The sequence below is a fragment of the Epinephelus lanceolatus genome, chromosome 15, assembly GCF_041903045.1.
Source record: "Epinephelus lanceolatus isolate andai-2023 chromosome 15, ASM4190304v1, whole genome shotgun sequence".
NCBI classification, from domain to species: Eukaryota; Metazoa; Chordata; class Actinopteri; order Perciformes; family Serranidae; genus Epinephelus; species Epinephelus lanceolatus.
The window spans coordinates 34,869,039-34,888,627 of NC_135748.1; the positions used below are offsets into that span (position 1 = coordinate 34,869,039).

At 39.2% G+C, this 19,589-nt stretch overlaps 2 protein-coding genes across 2 annotated transcripts in view; one reads left to right on the forward strand and one right to left on the reverse strand.

Moving 5' to 3' along the window:
• The window catches only part of dmac2l (distal membrane arm assembly component 2 like), a 274,066-nt gene that overhangs the window by 144,573 nt on the left and 109,904 nt on the right, over nt 1-19,589 (reverse strand). The window lies entirely within an intron of this gene.
• LOC117267260 (deubiquitinase DESI2) lies at nt 2,439-19,113 on the forward strand. Its single transcript, XM_033643044.2, has 5 exons — nt 2,439-3,554; nt 10,364-10,436; nt 13,268-13,361; nt 13,459-13,600; nt 14,902-19,113. The coding sequence occupies exons 1-5, from the start codon at nt 3,516-3,518 to the stop codon at nt 15,139-15,141; spliced, it is 588 nt and encodes a 195-aa protein (XP_033498935.1). The 5' UTR covers nt 2,439-3,515; the 3' UTR covers nt 15,142-19,113.

Below are 19,589 nucleotides of genomic sequence, written 5' to 3' on the forward strand. Positions count from 1 at the left end.
GCTGTTGGCTGTTTGGATTTTTATTTAATGGCATGAAATACAGAATGTTTCACATCAATCTGGAAATACGAGGGGTGGGGCTCACCAGTTGCCTATGATACAATATTATCATGATAGAATATTATTGCCATTTTGAATATGTTGTGATATGCTGAGTATTGGGATAAACTATATTGTGATTAATTGCCTTTTTTAGCTGTATATTATGTCCTCAAAGGAAAAATTTGTCAACATCTGTTTATCTAACAAGATAAAGTTTTGAGTCTGTTCATCTCACTTTAATCATTTTTATTGCAGTAAAATGTATCTAATAGACTGAAAGAGCAACTAGTTCTGTTATACAAGTAGGTTACCGAAAGTTTTGTTTCTGTGATATTAATAATTTATATAGTAAAAAATGGATATTTGGCGCCCATGTAACAATATGATATAGCCACACAAAAATATCATGATACTATGCTGTATCAATTTCTTTCCCACCTTTAGTAAATACCACTGTTTTTGATGAACAAACATTTAAAATTTTGGAAAGACAAAAAAAAAACCTCCAGGGTGTCTGCAGGTCCTCAAAAAGTCAAAACATGTTTTAAATTTAATTTTCTACATATTAGGTTTAATAGTCAAAATTTGTGAGGTCTTTAAGGGAGATTTATACTTGTACTTCAGCTCTTTGCAGAGCCTACGCATGTGGCCTACGCCATTGTGAGCATTTATACTTGTGCAGTGGTGTGTCTGTGTCACTCTGCAGTTACCCCTCCAAAACATTGTGCCTCCAAGTGCTGTAAAGTTTAGTTGAGACAATTTCAAACACAAGTACACAAATCAGCTTCACTATAACTCCCAGCACTCACAGACAAACACTTGTCTTTATCTGGACACATTTTTCCCCACAAATACAACATGCTAATGTTTTTAGCATAAGCCTATGGCATTTTACATTGTATAAATTAGCCTAGCAGCTAGTTACATTTCTAGGGAGGTGCACATCAGGCTACGGCGTAGGCTCTACGTCCACAGAGAGCCTACGGTAATGGTAAGTAGGTAATTTAATGTATTATAATTATGATTTAATACTAATTTAATAACTTTAATTTTTAACAAATTCTAATAGATTTTATGGATTAATTCTAGACTTGGCTAAAGCTAAATCTATAAAGTTAGCTAACGATAGCGTAACAACCTGATGTTGTCAATTACCTTCAACATTAGAAAGTAATTTACCATATAAAAATTGCTAAATAAGTCCGGTCTTCACATGTTTTTGACTGTAAATCAAAATTGTGACTTAATATCTCATAATTATGATTTAATTCATCTCATAACTATAATTTTGAACAAATTCTAATATATTTTATGGATTATTTGTAGTTTTTGCTAAATCTACTGGTAAATAAAGACAGTTAGCATAATAACCGGATGCTGTCAATTACCTTCAAAGTAAAAGTGGATGTTATTGCAAAATAAAACTCCTTTTTGAATACAGTGTCCCCATATGCATTAAACTACTTGTTATTAGCATAATACAGTGGGGAAAAACATACATTAATGGCAAATAACTGAACTAAGATCAATTATGATGCAGATCGGGAAGTAAATTTACCAAATCAAAATTAGCCTATGTCTAATCATGTTTTTGACCACAAGTCAAAATTCTTATTTAATATCTTATTCGTAATATTTAAACATGATATGCTTTAATATATCTCCTTACTCTAATTTTGAACAAAACAAATTTTATAAAATAGTTCAAGATCTGGCTAAAGCTAAATATGTAAAGTTAGCTAACGATAGGGTAACAACCAGATGTTGTCAGGTACCTTCAAAGTAAAAGTAGACGAAATAAAACTTTATGAATATAGTTAATATTTCCATATGCATAATATTGCTTTTTATTAGCATAATACAATGGATAAGACATACATGAATGATAAATAACCCTAATATTGAACCAATTCTAATATATTCTATAGAATAACTCTAGTTTTGGCTAAATCTAAATCTATAAAGTTAGCTAACGATAGCGTAACAACCGAATGTTGTTAATTACCTTCAAAATAAAAGATATTGCGAAATAAAACTCCTTTAGAAATAGCCTACAGTCAAATATTGCTATATACATAATAATGCTTTTTATTAGCCTAATGCAGTGGGGAAAAACAACCATTAAATGATTAATAACTGAACAACTAAAATGAATTATGGTTACATTAGCAGAATTTTTTTAGCTAATTTGATATCACTAAATAATACACGAAATTGTTGTATTGTTGAATTATATATACATTTTGATAATTTTCACTTACCCATTTGAGAGGTAGTCGGATAAAAAGGGACTTCGAGAAACTAAACAAACACATTTTACGCCAACGGATCTGAAAATAAAGTTAAACGTGTCCTAACGGTTTTTAACGGTCGGTTTGAGCAGCCGTTAAAAACAGCAGAGAACAGAGAGGTGGAAATAAAGCGTGTGATACAGCAGGACCGTGTTTGACAAAAATAGTAAAGTGGTAGTGTCTTTTGTAACAAAATGTGCTCCTGTACACCCACCAGCAGCTCCGTCTCTCATCAGCTGTTGGAGGATGTTGCCTCGGAGGCAGATATGATGTAATCCAAAGCTCCAGTCCCGACCAGCAGAGAGAGGGAGAGACAGCAGGATAACAGCCGCACCATACGGATGGATCTCTGCTGCTTTGGCACTTTGTGAAACACATCTGAAAAACCCTTCATCGGAGCGGATCGACTCAGCGGTTCCCTGGTTGTTAAAGGAGTCATGTCGCGGAGGTTTTGCCCCTCCAGACGAAGAGGATGCTGGATGCGGACCAGCAGTAGGAGCAGCACCGGCCGGGGATGCTGCTGCTGCTGGTGAACTTGGCTCCCCCTCCACATCAGCTGTAATTAACCACCATGGCTCAGGAGTCCTCTCCCGCAGCTGCTCCGACATCGTCTGTGTGAACATGGCCCGCACTCCGCCTCCATCGTCGACATCGGTCCGCCCTAGCTGTCGCCTTTTCGCCCGTGCTGACAGGAGGGCGCCCGCTTCAGATCTCCACACTTGCAGGCCCTTTGTGTCCGCTGCTCTGGATCACATTATCACCTATGATAGGAGCATCTGAGCTGCTGTGGGTGCTTGCATTCTGCAAATTCACCTCTTACCAGCATCGATTTTTCTCTTACAACAGATATTTTTGCAGGAAATGGGCCGCGTCCACTGGTGCACCTGCCCTGCTGGGGTCTGAGTTTGATGCTTTCCTGACCCTGCATGCCACTATGGCTCTGTGACTAAGCTATACTCTTTCTTTTGGGACATTTTCCTGGCTTTGCTCGCCTCTGCACAGCTCCATGCAGTAGTTGCCCTGCGGGGGGAATGAGCAGCCTCCATCCCTCCAGCAGACGCCTGCCCGCCGCTGCTGCTGCTGTCCACCGTGTGGCCCTGTGACTTCACACGGGTGTGGAGGTCCTGACAACCATAAAACGTGGAGGGTGGGGACGTTTGCCTTTCCAGCTCAGGTTAAACCATGGCCAATGAACCTGTCATCCTTAACGTGTATGATATGGTAAGAATCCCACTCACACACACTTTCTTATTCAGTTTTATTTTCTGCTTCTGGCAGGGGCCATTTGTAATCTGACACCAGCAGAGGAAGTGAATGCACCACTAGAAATGACCAACCCACTACACACCTGTTTCACAAGTGCACTTCACAGCTATTTTAACGTTGGAAAGAGTCCAGCTCAAATATGACATGCAAAACAGGCAGTTTGTGCCTGCAGCAGGAGACTGTTTATATAACTCCACAGTTGTGAATGAATCATTTTCGTAGTGCTATAACAAATGCTACTGTAACTCCTAAAAACTGTAAATTAAAAGAATTTTCAATGGACTTTAGTGAGCACAGGCTGAAGAAAAGCCATCTGCCCAGTGCACGTGTCCTTCTCTGGCTCACTGCAGACAACATGCATTGTGTTGTCAAGCTGAATTCTGATCTGTAATGCTGTGTTTGCCTCGTGAAACACTGTAACAACAAAAGATAAGAAAGCAGATAAGAAATTCAGTTACACACTTGAACCTAAAGCGAATGAAACAAGAGCTTCCCTCAACCCTCTGACCTCTGTCACTGTGCCCACAGCTCACATGATGCACATGTACACACACGCACACACCAGTAAAGGACAAGGGTCTTCATTCAGACATGTGCCCACTGCCTGGTCTTTTCAGTCTGCAGTGCTCAACAGCCTCCTGTTTGGACATTATGCAACATGTTGCTGTAAATCCACAACTACTCGGTTAACACCAAAACAGCTGTGAAGTGTTTTGGTAACTCAGCTCCTTGAATTTAGGATGCAGCATATATATAACACACTATAATGTAGCTGTAAGCAGATACACACAAGTGTTTATTAATGTATTTGTCAATGATTAAAACTTCCGCCCAATAAATAGTTAATGAATGATATAACATAGCTGTAATAATTAATGATACACACGATGACACCCTCTGCTGTGTGCTATAAAACATGTATTAAACTGTTTATACCTAAGAACATGTTGAGCCTCAAGGTTCATTCTTGACCTTGAAAATATCAGTTTGACAATAACTTCCGTACTCAAGGTCACTTTACGAGATTTCCTCACAAGCTTTCTTGTCATGAGAGTGATGTATTTCATAATTAATACATATTCATAATAACTATCATTATAATAAGAATTGAATGGACAAGTGTTCAAGTACTTCGTGTTCATGCCACTTGAATCCTGTGCCTGAATGGCGGACCCCGCCACTGACAATGAAAACTTATTATAAAGCAGTGGTTCTTGTTCCTGGACCAACATTGCCATCAACCAATCACAATCCTCTGACATCATCTCTGTGCTGCTCCTGTGCTTCTTTAAAAATCCTTTAAGCTTCCTCTGAGCTAGTTTTCCAAATTGAAGTTAGTAAAATGAAACAAAATCTTCAGTAACATTGAACAAAACCCTTATGAGCTACTGCGGGGTTAGCGTGCTAGCTTGGTTAGTAAGTAGGCTGGGAAAATGTGTTCACAACAGGTATTTGCAACTGAAAATAATAATATCCTTAATCTTTGTTTGTTAACAATAATCAAGCCTATTTGCAAGTTTACTCATTAGCATATCTTACTTAGCAAGCTAACGCGCTAAAATTGTGGCCTATTGGCAAGTTTACTCAACAGCATAGCCTACCTAGTTAGCAAGCTAACACACTAACCCTACAGTAGCTCATAAGGATTTTGTTCAATGTTATGTGGGATGTGGGATGTTGATCCAGGAGCATGTCCTACTTGGCAAAATCCTGTCGTGCGACAAACCAAACTGACTTCAGAGAACTAGTGGCGATGAAAGCCCACTGCTGCGTCGCCTCACATTGCCTGTGTCTCTGCAGAATAGTTGCACGTGAGCACAACTGGCTAACTAGCGTCAAGACAGTCTTCCTGTGTCCCTTTTGGTATGACGATTACAGGCGACTGCTGTCAGCTGGTGTGGAGTTATATTTTCTTTCACACAAATGCAGAACATACGTGCTAAAGCACTCAGTGGCCAAAGAAAAATAATCTTATCTTATATAACAAGGTTGTTTTGGTTTCACTTCCTCTCGACTTTAGCCCTTTCATTTCCTTACATCCGTTTCTGTTCTTGTGCACTGAGCTTAACTGCCAGTCAGAGTGATTTCATTCACCAATGGGCTCCACAGTCGCCTATGCCGATTCAAAATGCTGAATTTGCTGAATAAAAGCTGACTAGTGCAGACGAGGGCCACAGACGCTCACTGACGTGGAGCGATGGCTGACTGTCGGCTTGGTGTGTCAGGTCCTTTAAAGTTTTTTCTGTCACACCTAACAATAATATTTGTTACTATAACAACAATAATTGTGGAAGAAACTAAAACAAAAGGATCCACATTGAATTTTTGTGACATAAAAAATTGCATACATAAGTCATATTCATTCAACTTTGTTTAATTCTGTATTTTTCCTCTGGTCATCCACACCCCTCCTGCTGTGGCTTAATACACCCCACAGTTTGAGAACCAACCCGGTCTCACTCCGAAGTCGTTGAAATCCAGTGCTTGGGCATTGACTTGTGGCATCAGACACTGACCAAAAAGCCGTCCTTTAACGTCGGCATGATACGCTGTCGGTTGCCATTATAGTTTCGTGGCACTCTGTGGCGTCAGGGGGAAATGCAGTGGGACACAAACAAAAGTTAAGGTGACGAAAGTCCATGTAGGGCATGTGGAAGTTTTGGTGGTAGTCGGTGGTTGTTGGGTCCAACAGACACCAACTTCCACCCGTGAGAGCGGTGGATGCATCCGGTAAGATTCTAAAGCCAAACCCTGTTCTCTTTCCCTAAACCTAACCACATGCTTTTGTTGCCTAAACCCAACCACGTATGATAGTTGTTGGAGGCAGAAAAATGTCAATTCGCTTTGGTGTACTGACGTAGTGCATTTATTTTGAAAGAGGCTGTATGTCAACTGTGAATTTCCGGTAAAAACAGAACTGTATTTTGAAAGAAGACAATGCATGTATCAGGCAGAACTTGACAACGTGTCCTAGAACATCATCAACCAACACACCCAGGGTACCTTTCACATCGTATCTGGATGTGGAAAGTCCATGACCAAATGTCGATATGTGACGAGGTTGGCGCAAGAATGTTTTGCAAGAACCCCTGCTATATTGAGAGGAACCTAATGAGTACAAATACATTTAATGGCCACAGCAAAGAGGGAATAGAGAGTGGAAGTGAATCCATAACTTCTTGGCTCTGTTTCATCAGGAAGAAAACCTCATTCGAAACCCCACTGACATTTGTAATAATTAAAATACAGCCATGGAACAGAGCCTTTCTCAACAGTATGTCATGTTGCTTGATTTATATGTTTAGATGAAGATGGTAGTTCTCTGAAAAATGATCTAATGTCATTGTTTATTCCATATTTATGTTTTTAGCGGCCTTAAACAAACACACCTCCCCTGTTTATTTGGTTACAACTGTTTTATGTTGTCAATCACACGTTATCTGTTTACAGATGCTTCATGAGAGGAGTTATAGTTGTTGACCAGTACATGAGTAAACACTGTAAATGTCCCCATATGTGCTTAAAAGTATCCTGCGGTGTATTTAAAATAGTTTATTAATTAGATTTATAAATGCTGAAATGGTGGGTGGTGATTGAGATAAAGTGTTCCCCATGAAATATTGAAAATAATTATAGGAAATCTGCAGTTGACAATCAAATAAAACTCTGCAGAGATTTAGAAATGATCAACTTATCACAATTATTTTTAGTCACTTGCGTGTTATGAAGCTGAATTCTCCAAATGCTTTTTTTTTTTTTTTTTTTGCTCACCTGTAGTCAAGTATTTCAACAAGTGCCCTCATCTGCTAGCTTCCTAGATGTGAGTAAACTGTACAAATGTAAAACGACAGCACCATATATGCACATTGCCAACAATGAGACTGAACACTCACACATATAAATGTATGTTCACACAGTCTGACACAGAGCCAGGTGCAGTGTTCAGAGTCTCAGCCCTCTCTTGGTTTCCTGAAGTTGTCTCACAGATGAGGACCTCGGTCGGGCCAGGAGTGACAGCTGCTCAAACAGCTGATCTAATTCCAGTGTGTGGACTTAACAGGTCACACAGGGTCTGTTGAGGAGGGAGAAAGTGATCACGAGGGCAATGACAGTCAGAGTCCGCCTTAAATACTTTTTGCCGAGAATTAAACACGAACGAAGGCGGTAAGATGAGCCTGAGAGTGAATCATACAAGGAGGGAGGATGATGAATCGATCGCCTTCAATGTGAAATCAATGTGACTGGTGGATGTGTGCAGCGGTGGATGCTGCATCTGCATAGGGAGGGTCGCTGCAGCAGTGCTGGCATGCAACAAGAGAGTTGAGGCATCAGAGACGTGTGATTTATATCAGCAGAACAATGACTGAATACGCTTCATTAATGTTGGCAGGACTCACAAAGTCGCATTATTTGATAGTCAGCTTGTCACAATCTCTTTTCACTTAGCTGGAAGAATTCGTCCTTGTGGACTGACTCCTTCCAGGAAGCTGAAGGCTGGTTTAAAGATTTCCATCAGTGTTCCTGGTGTGAAATGGTAAAAGCTAGAGAGCTAAAAGGGGTAAAGTCACAGCAGAAACATGAGAAGACCCTGTTAACACAAAGTAAAGAGGTGGATATGCTTTTATTGTATCACTCTGAGCCCGGAAACATGTTCTATTATTAATAGGGGACAGCTGGGGCAGTGTGGATAGCTCTTAGCATGTTTCCTCAGGGGTGTCTCAGGGTGTGGGAGTGTCAGTGGGCTTTGGGGGTAGTGAGCTGTGGTCCTGCCATAAATTATCTCTTGATTGTCTGTAGTAAGGGGCGGCAAGGTGGCTCATAGATCACCAGGATCATTTCTAAGTGTAATTTTCCGCCATCTAAAGACTGGCAGGTCACATAGATCAGAGAGTGTCTGTGTGATTGATTTAATATCTGCCTTTGAAGTGGATCAGTCCAGGGTGTCTCCAACTCCAGCCAGAATAAATGTTGGCCTTGTACATTTCTGAGAACCACAGATACGTTACATTTGTACATTATTATGTAATGGCTACATTGAAACTTAAAGTGGTTAACTTGTGGTTAGGATTAAGCACAAAAACCTCTTGGTTATGGTTAGGAAAACACTACGTTTTGGTTTAAAATACCAGTTTATGGTGGCATAATCCCTGGTAGAAATGCAGTGATGTCTTTAAGAAAACACTGCTGGAAACACAGCAATGTCTCTGTAAAAAATTGCTTTTGGTAGTACATTTCCCTGTGGAAATGTCAGCGATCTCTCTGGAATAAACACCTGCCTATGGTGGCACAATTTTTTAGATGATGGAAATACAGCGATGTCTCTTTAAAAAATTCCCTGTTGGAAACACAGGGGTATCTTGGTAAAAAACAACTGCTTTTGTTGGCACATTCCCCGGTGGAAATGTAGCGATCTCTTGGGAATAAACAACTGCTTCTGGTGGTGCATGTCTTGATTTAAAAAATAAATAAATAAAAAAATGCTAAAATGCTGCTGCAGACACAGAGGTTCATCTGTTAAAAACAACCATTTTTAGTTGCACAATCCCCAGTGGAAATGCAGCAATGTATCAGTAAAAAACAACTGCTTTGGTGGCGAAACGCTGCTGGAAATGCAGTGATGTCTCGGTAAAAAAAAAAAAAAAAAAAAACTTTTGTTGGCCAGTGCCCGGTGGAAATACAGTGATGTCTTGGAAAAAGAAAGCTTTTTGTTGCACATTCCCTGGGTGAAATGCAGCAAACTCTCTGAATAAACTACCGCTTGTCAGGTCACAATCTTTGGTGAAATGCAGTGATGTCTTGATAAAAACGCGACTGCTTTTGTTGGCACAAATGCACCTGGAAACACAGAGATGCATCTGTAAAAAAACAACAACTGTATTTTGTATACATTCCACAATGGAAATGCAGCAATCTCTCTGTGTAAACAACCACTTTTGGTGGCACAATCCCTTACAAACAACTCCTTATGGTGGTGTAAACAAAGTGATGTCTTGATTAAAAAAAACGGCAGCCTTTGTTGGCAAAAACACATCTGGAAATGTGTTGCACAATGCACAATGAGTGGTGTCTATGGTTTGCTGACCAATCTAATAGCATCATCAACTGTACATAAGAGTGTCCACAGGAAGAGAAGAGGAAATAATTTCAGAATGATTCAACTTTAGATAGGTGGGTCAAGTGTAGATATAATCTGGATTAATAATATTTAATTTTATTCAAAAATTATCTCCAGTAGCCGTAAGATGTGATCAAGATGTTGATATGACAAGGCTGACATTTGAATATTATCTTTTTAATATTAGAGAAGTCATAAATCACAGCGTTAGCTTGTCTTTTGGTCTGTAGTGGCTTCTGGTTGTATTGTAGCACATTATCAGATGGAGTTCTTTAAGGAATAGTTTGACATTTGACATCAATCTTCTCATTTAACTCTCAACAAGGCGGAGTATATTTCCTTAAAGGTCAAACTGTTCCTCTAACTTAAAAACAGCTCACGTTTTTTAAATTAGATTGAGCTGAATAGCAGCAGTGCAGTGAAGTCATTGTGATCCTGAACTTATTTTTTCCTCACAATCATGTGTCAGAATAATTACTAAGTATTTTTCTGAGACTGAGTACAGTATGATGAGCTGTTTAAGGCTACAGTGTCATAATATTTCCTGTAGAGCTGCTGCACTGTTTATGTCCTGATACAACACAAAATAACTCTTGCTATTGATCCCTCTTCTTCACTCCTCACTCTTCCTCCCTCTCATTCTCTGCAGTACTGGATAAACGAATACACTTCCAATCTGGGGATTGGAGTCTTCCACTCAGGCATTGAGATTTATGGCAGAGGTAAGACCTTTGCTTCATTTCCTTTATATCTGGGAGAAATCCCATTACAGCTTGTCAGAGCGGAATCACAGCAGGATGGACTCAGGCCTGTGCATCACTGTCTGATGGTGAGGTCTGTGCGAGGCTTCTTTCACAGACACAGATGAAGTCTGGTTTTAAAAATGGAATGTGGAATTGTGTTCCTAATAACATGACCCCATTTCTCTGGGTTGAGTCACCACTGACTCACTCTGCATTGTGTGTGTATGTGTGTGTGTTTGAAAAAAGAGAGGCAGAAACCAGCGTGAAACTAGATCACTGGGAATTCCATTATGCCCTTGCAACGAGAAATATTGTCTCTGTGCACGGTGAAATGTGATGATAGTAAAAATCCTCACAGGGCAGGAAGTCGCTCGTTTTCATGGAATTTCTGCACATTTTTTTGTGCTTACAGCATATATTTGCATAATGACGGAATGAATTTAATCATGTTTAATGTATCACTGTCAGATTAAAAGCAACTCGAAATAGATGTCAATTTTTTTTGAAATGTGGATTTAATTAAAAGGTTTTAGTACTGAGTTTATTCAGATGTTAAGGGATCTATAAATGAGTTTGCATTAATTCCATAACTCACAGATAGTGGTGGGATGTAATTAAATACATTTTACTTAGGTACAGTAGTGAAGTAAAATTTTGAGGTATTTGTACCTTACATGAGCACTTTATTTTATGCTATTTTATACTTTTACTCCACTACATTTTAGACACAAATATTGTACTTTTTACTCCATTACATGTATTTGACATCTAATAAAAATTTCACATACAAACATGTAATCATTTTCTAAAATATGATTATTATAGATTAAAGCAGTGGTTCCTAACCAGTGGGCAGTGGTCCAAAAGTGACTCGCGAACATGTCATGTTTGTAAAAAACACACTGTATTGCAAGTACAGTGAATATTTGGCACAGAGCTTTTATTTTGAAGTGAGTCAATAACAGACAGATACTAAACAGAGACAGAAAACGAGCATGACAGCACAGCCTAACGCAGGTATGACGCCGAAAATTTTAACCTGTGTGGGTCTTGAACTAATGACTAAGGACAAATCTGGACCCTGTGGCTGGACCAGTTGGGAACCACTGGATTAAAGGGACAGTTCACCCCCAAATCAAAAATACATATTTTGCCTCTTACCTGTAGCGCTATTTATCAGTCTGGATTGTTTTGGTGTGAGTTGCAGAGTGCTGAAGATATCAACTGTAGAGATGTCTGCCTTCTCTCCAGTATAATGGAACTAGATGGCACTTGGCATGTGGAGCTCAGAGTGCCAAAAAATAAATTCGAAAAACTCAACAGCAATGTCTCTTTCTAGAAATCATGACCCAGTTACTCAAGATAATCCACAGACCTTGTCGTGAGCAGTTTCATGTAGGAACTATTTTCTTTCTACAGAACTACACCTACCAACTGTATCACTGCACAGAAGGATGTGTGCATCTACTCATGAACGAGAGGCTCATGCTCATGCTCATAACAGCACCAGATGTAAACATTAATGGCGTCCTCCTCGGCTGAGCTATAACGTTACCTAGCTCAGTGGTGCTAGGAGAGCGAGCTAACTGCTAGCTAGCTGTCACAAGCCTCTCGTCCATGTGTTTGGTCAAAAGAAATTCGTTTTTCAAATGTATTTTTTGGCACTTTGAGCGCCACAAACCGAGTGCCATCTAGTTCCATTATGCAGGAGAGAAGGCAGACATCTCTATGGTCGATATTTCCAACACTCTGCAACTCACACCTAAACAATCTAGATTGATAAACAGCACTACAGGTTAGAGGAAAAATATGTTTTTAATTTTGGGGTGCACTGTCCCTTTAACCAACTGTCCAGAATATGAAGTTGTAGTTTAATCTGTAACAGTGTATTCCATTTCATAATATCAGGATATGCTGAATGTGTCAAATGTTTCTTTGTAAAGTAACTAATATCTAAAACTATCAAATAAATGTACTGGAATAAAAATGACAATATTTCCCTCTGGACTGTAGTGGAGAAGAAGACAAAAAGACTAAAGTAAAGCGGAAGTACCCCGCCTAATGTACACTGAAACAAAACACTTTGTCTTTGCTCTGATGTTTCACAGGTTTATGTTAAAGATCCAAGACTTCTCTGTGCACTCAACAGATACATTCTCTCAAATTTTGGTCGCAGATTTGTTAAAATCCATGTAAGTGAGCAGATAATCCATCCACCTAACAGGTGTGACAAATTTGTGACTGAAATTTGAGAGAAATACTGTATATCCATTGCGTGCATGAAAAAAGTCTCAGATCTTTAATTTAAACCTGTGAAAATGAGACCAAAAACAAAAGTGATGTGTTCAGTGTACTTGGTTTCTTTCCACCACTAGTTTTTATGTGGCAACAATGAAATCTTAATATATCTAAGCATAATAATTTCTTTAACATGTTGTATATAAAATAACTTTGTATACTTACCTCATACTCACTGACTTGCCTCCCCACACTAGTGTATTTGTAGCTGTATGCCAGCCATATGGCTGAAACAGCTGTGTGTGTTGTTAAAATGTATAAATTCAAATGAAAGTCAAAGGATACAAAGCCGACAGTGTCAGGTGCTCTGTTCAGTATGCTGTGCCCTCAGTGTTCATCTGTTTTTTTCCATTATACTGCTGTAAATACAGTGCAGGGCGGCCTGTAATTAGCCCGGCCTAATGATTTAAGCACAGTGCGTCAGTGAATAATTGCTGGCTTCTGTCTAATTACAGTTGTTTGGTGCCTCCATTCAAAGAGTTAACCTGTGTTTTGTATCTTTGTCCACACAGAGTTTGCATACGGGGGCCACCCGTACCCTTTCAGCGGCATCTTTGAAATCAATCCCGGGAACGCCGCTGAACTGGGAGAGACATTCAAATTCAAGTGAGCATGCTCCATATTAGCATACAGTACACTGAGGGGGTGTTCATGTTAATGTTGGAGATAAGTGTGCTGATGTGTGTTTTCTGCTCACAAACAGGGAGGCCATTGTTTTGGGTACGACAGACTTCACAGAGGAGGACATAGATAAAATCATGGAGGAGCTGGGTAAAGAGTTTAAAGGCAACGCCTACCATCTAATGCACAAGAACTGCAACCACTTCTCCTCCTCGCTGTCTGAGGTCAGTTTGATCCCGTTTTTACTGCCAAATGTTTTTTTTGTTCCTACATGTACGTATTGTTGAGAAACTATACAGAACAGTGCTCAGTAACAGCTATAAATAAGTGAGTTAAGTAAGTTACTTGTCCTACATTTCTATATGTTCACCAAGAAGCAGCAACAGATACGACCTCACAGTTAAACTTGGTTATATTTTTGGCCTTTGGATATTTGTTTACTGTTTTTTTTTTATACTTCCACCTTTATATTTGCACCCTTTCTCACTTTTAAATGCAACTGCTGCACAAAAATATTCTTTAATATAAAAAAGATCTATGAAAGTGTGTTAACAGACATACCTTTAAAGGGACACCCCATCAAATTTATACATGAAGGTTCAGTTTAGTTGTCATGATAAGGAAGATAAGATGAAATAAGACTTTATTAATCCAACACCAGGAAAAATTCACATGCTACAGCAGCTAAAGAGTCAGAGGCAAGAGAAAAAAGGAACAGTAATTGAATATTAAAAACTGAGGAAAATACGACAGAAATAAAAGTCAGATAAAATAAGAATTACATAAAATCTATGTGCACTATATGCATCTTTCACATAGTACAATTCAGCCTTTAAAAACAGTTGTATAATGTCTTCTGTCGCTCTGAAGGGAGTTTTCTCAAGTATGGAAAAATAAATCTGCTCGACACATTTTTAGCTGATGCAAGTGCACATTGGGTCCACCAGTTTGGTCTGGACAAAAATGCTTCAACAACTACTGGATGGATTGCCTTTGTTACATTTATGTCCTCCTCAGGATGAATTGTAATGAGTTAGCTGATCTCTTAACTTTTCATTTAGTTTAATTTACCTTGGTTTATGAGAAGTACCTGCAAAACTGGAGACATTCCCATCAGCATCGGCTGCACTGTGTATTTAACGGTAAATAGTTGTAAATATGTTACTATGCTAAAATGATAAACAAAGATGGTGACTGTGATCAGAATCAGATCAGAATGCCTTTTATTGTCATTGTATCCTTTAAAAAAACACAACGAAATTAGGAGTGCTACTCTGTAAGGTGCTGACGATTAACACCACATCCTCCATACATTCAACCATCCAATCCTCACACTATTAAATAATAGACAATAAATAACTGTAAAAGGTATGAAAACTACACATAGTACGGCTGAATATTGCACATTCTCCTGATTATAATTACTTTTTTGTAATAAGAGTATTTTTAGTAAAGGATCTAAATATTTGCTCCACCGATGAATATAACCATATGTTTCACATCAGCATATTCCGACTTTTTTCAGTTGCTGTGTGGACGGGAAATCCCTCGCTGGGTCAACAGACTGGCGTACTTCAGCTCCTGCATCCCTTTCCTGCAGAGCTGCCTACCCAAGGAGTGGTTAACCCCGGCCGCCCTGCAGAGCCACATCAGCCTCGGCCTCCACAAAGAGGAACACAACGAGTCCAGTGACGAGGACCCTTCGTCACCGCCCGGAGCGGCCGCCACCGGCTCCTCCCACAGCTGTCGCCACACGAGGGTGTGAACTGCCCAAAATACACTGACCTCTGGACCTCCCTGCCATCTCTGCTAGTGGCTCAAGTGGCATTAGTAGGCTTGAACAACCAGCTGACCTCATACTGTTTGTCCTCTGAGTAAAGAGGCAGGAAAAGAAGACTTCACCTCTTCATGAAACGAGCTGCTGCCAGAGACTTCAGACCTACAGAGACCCTGCCCGTCCTTTCTACAGACGTCAGGACGACGAACTTTGACGTGAGCGCTGAAGTGTGGCTCAGACTCCATAACAACCACTTGTAGATCTGAAGTTTGTAGTACATTATTATTAGTCTTTTCCATGAACTTTTAAACCTTTGTCAGCCTTGTTCCCTGCCCTGCCTTCAGAGCTGCTTTTGTAGAATAACTAGACACCTGAGGCTACTTATAGTGACGTTACCAGGAAAACCGCTAACCCGCTCAACTTCAACAAGTTCTCGTTCAATAACCTCTCTGTGGCCTTCAGTTGATATCATTGACTCTGCTTCATTGTGTGGAACTGCAGTAGTTAACTCTGGCCATTTTAGAGGGTTTAAAGAGGATTTGATTGTTCCTCGAGTTCAGTCCGAACTCGTAAAAATGTTGCATGTCGAAAGAACAGAAGCTAAGCTGAGACTCCACACTTCTTATCAATCAAGTATTCCTCCTCCTTTTCCTTTTGTAAAACAACCGATCCAACCTGGGACTCGTCTTAAACCGTAAACTGGCTGCCAGCATAACCAGTTCCTAACAAACAATCAAGGGCAAATACTGTTCAGTTTAAATAGTCGCTGTTCATACAGCTGCCGGCAGCCCACTCACAATCTGTGAACATCTCAGAGACACAAACACAAAGAAAGCAAAGCTGCTACACTGACAATTATTGACTTTGTGACCCACTACAGTTTTTGTCTACGCTTTTATATCCAAATGGTCTTTATATGATAATGGTGCGATAACTTCCAGGCTTGGAAATGTACATTTACACCCGGAGAATGTTCCTCTGTGATACTGGTCTTATCACCTTTTTCAACATTTAAACCAATCACGACTGAGCAGCCATGAGAAAGGAAAGCAGAAAATCAGTATTCTCCTTTACAGTACAGTCCTTAAAGCAATAGTTTCTACATTTTGGGAAATATACTTATTTGCTTTCTTGCAGAAAGTTAGATAAAAAGATCAGTACCATTTTAACAACCACAGGATAGGTCGATTTCCACTGACTTCAAAAACAACATATATGACGTCCCAATGGTTCCGGCTTTAAACGTACTTAACATTATGAAACGATCACAGTTGCGCTATGAAACAATGTTAGGTGGGTTTAGGCAACAAAGCTATATGATTAGGTGTGGAAAAACCGTCATGGTATAGCTTTGAATAAGTACTTTTGTCACGTCACATATGTCACTAGCGTAGTTTGCTACCCCCATACTGGCATAATATGCTACGTCGTCATTAAAAGAAGTCAGCGCTGATTCCTGGTTGAAAGTCCTGTGCTTGTTTGACCAATCCGCCACCAATCCCGTCTACGCTACAGGAACTTCCTCTTTTTTTTCACAAGACTACACAGACTTTGAGGCTTTTTATGCTACGTCACCTTACTTACACCTCCATTCCCGTAATAATAATTACTACAGCCACTAGAGGGCGCCATCTTACAATAAACTTAACTAATGCTGCAATTATGTTCTTCTCAGATGGTCCCATTTCCAGAGTTGGCAAGACGTTCTTCCGAATTTGGTTATTCACGAGTCTAAAGCCCAGTTCAAAGCAAAGATTCACAAAGAGACGAAACCATTTTAGAACATTTCACAGAAAAGTTGCGGCGGTGTGAACCAGCTGTCTGAACTCGACTAAAGTCGGCTGATGGTGTCACCTGCAACTCAACTGGTCAAATCACTGGCAAGTGGTTTTAGAACGTAAGGATCGTCACCGCTTTCAACAGCCAATTGGCTTGCTACATTCTCTTTGACTGATTAATTAACACTGGTTATTTATATTATTGTGGCATATTTATCATGGATACAGTCCATCTGATGCTCGTTTTGTTTCTGTTTTTCACTGTTTCATCACTACTACAAATGCAGCTGTAGCCAGTATCTCACTATCACTATCCTCATTCATATTGTAAGAATCTACAAATTATATTCAGCCACAAAATAAACCCGAAAAGCTGGAAATCAGAACAGAGGTACAGAGTTGTTGCATAGAGATGATACACCGTCTCATCTAGTTGCATTGGTGTGAACCGGCAGGTTTTTAGGACATTGCAGAACGCGCATTGGAAGTAGTTGCCTTTTTCAACTCGTCTCGTCATGAATCTTTGGTCTGAACTGGGCTTTAAGTCATAATGTGAAAACAATATGGACGCCACACAGAAGATGTGTACGAAGTGATTTCATCCCAGACTTGTTGCTGCACCAGTATGTCCCCTTAAACTACTTAAATATTGCTTTACCTGACTAATGCTAATGCATAACTCTTCTAACTGATCTAGTTCAGTCTAGATCTACAGGAACTGTCAGTTACAACCTGATACCATATTGCAAATTACATGTGAGCGAATATTAATGTGCAACATGTGAATTGATTAAGTTTATTACGATATACCAAACATTTACTTTTGTCCACCATTTTTTTTTGTGTGATATGACATCAATCTGGCAACTTGGGTACCAAAATTTTCGCCTAGTTATCCATTTTCACGATTATTCCAACGTCACAATAATGCAAGGTAAGAGTTGTAATAAGCGGCGTGCACAGTCAATCTATATGAACGTTTTTTCAGCAAAAGTGGGCAGCATTTTAACGTCCATTCAGTAAATATGAAACTACAGCCACCAGTTGCTAGCTTAGCTTAGCATGAAGACTAGAAGCAGGGGGAACAGCTAGCCTGGCTCTGTCCGAAGGTAACAAAATCCTACCAGCACACTGACAGTTCACCATTTAACACCTCAAATCTCGTTTGAAAATTAAGTCTAAAAACAACAATTTGACAGATGATTGTTTTCTTTTCTTTGGACAGAGCGGAGCTCGCTAGTTCCCTGTGTCCAGGCTAAGTTAAGCTAACTGACTGCTACGTGAAGCTTCATATTTATCCAACAGGCATGAATGGTATCAATCATCAATTCTCATCTAACTCTCAGCAAGAAAACAAGTGAAAGTATTTCCTCAAAAAATCTAACTTTTCCTTTAAGACAGTATTCTTATGTTTGGTTTATTTCAACTGTGAACTGAACTGTGATGTGTTTACAGATACGAAGCATTTTAATCATCGTTAACAGACCTTTTTAAGAAGTGACTTCTGAGGTTTTGTTGCAGTAAGAATGTTGGATACTCATAAAGGGAAAATATGATGTCATAAAGTTATTGTGGTTTTAGGTTAAACGCAGGTAAACAACCCCATTAATGACTATTTTCCCTCTGCTATCGATGATGGTGGTGATTATAATGATTATAATGACAAACATCGGCTCCTGGTTACTCATTTAAATTCATGTCGCTTGCTTTTTTTAAAATGCAAAGCTCAGTGAACATGTGATTTAATCTTGTCCCATCCCTCCTGCTGTAGTGTGTTCATGGACAGCTCCCCTTTCTCAGGAAGGAAATCACATGACTTGTAACAGTGACCGCCATCTCACTCCTGCTGAACACTTTGTTAAACGGGGGTTGAAAGTGCAAATGAATCATTTGACTTCTTCGTCATGTTCTTAAATAAGCTACATTCTTATTTATTTTCAGTGTAGTCTTACATTTCACCACGTGTACTGTGTTCAGACTCTTTGGTATATTTTGAGTTGACAGGAGCTGTACAGTGATCAGTAATCCATGCTCAAAAGTCTCCGGCACTTTCTGCAGAGCAGACCAGACAGGTATTTTTTTCTATTGTTCTGTATCAACCATAACCCTGTATTTCCTTTTCCTAACCCAAGACAATTTCAAGAATGAAGATATAGTACTAGAATAAAGAGACAGAATAACACAGGAGTGTTTTGTTTCTTCTGTTGTAGAATATGGGTAATTTAAGACAATATAAATTTGTCAACCATTACAGATTTTGCCATGGTTTTATACACCATGATTAACATCTCTGGGTGTATTAGGCTATACTGGATTTTACTTCACTAGAATAAATACTAATAATAATAAAAAGCCTTAAATGAAAGCTGAGAGTCTGCACTTTAAGCAGGTATTCATTGTTTCATTTAAAACCCATTGTGATGGTGTACAGAGCCAAAATGATGACAACTGTATCATTGTCCAAATAATTATGGACCTGACTGTATATGACTTTCAGCATAAGTATGATGAAGACAGATATTTAATTACACTTTCACTGATTAACCAAATACAAAAATAAAATATAATAATAATAAATTTTAGACATTAACAATTTATAGATAAAAAGAACTTGGTAGATATATCAATGGAGCCAATAAAATGTATAATATAATATAG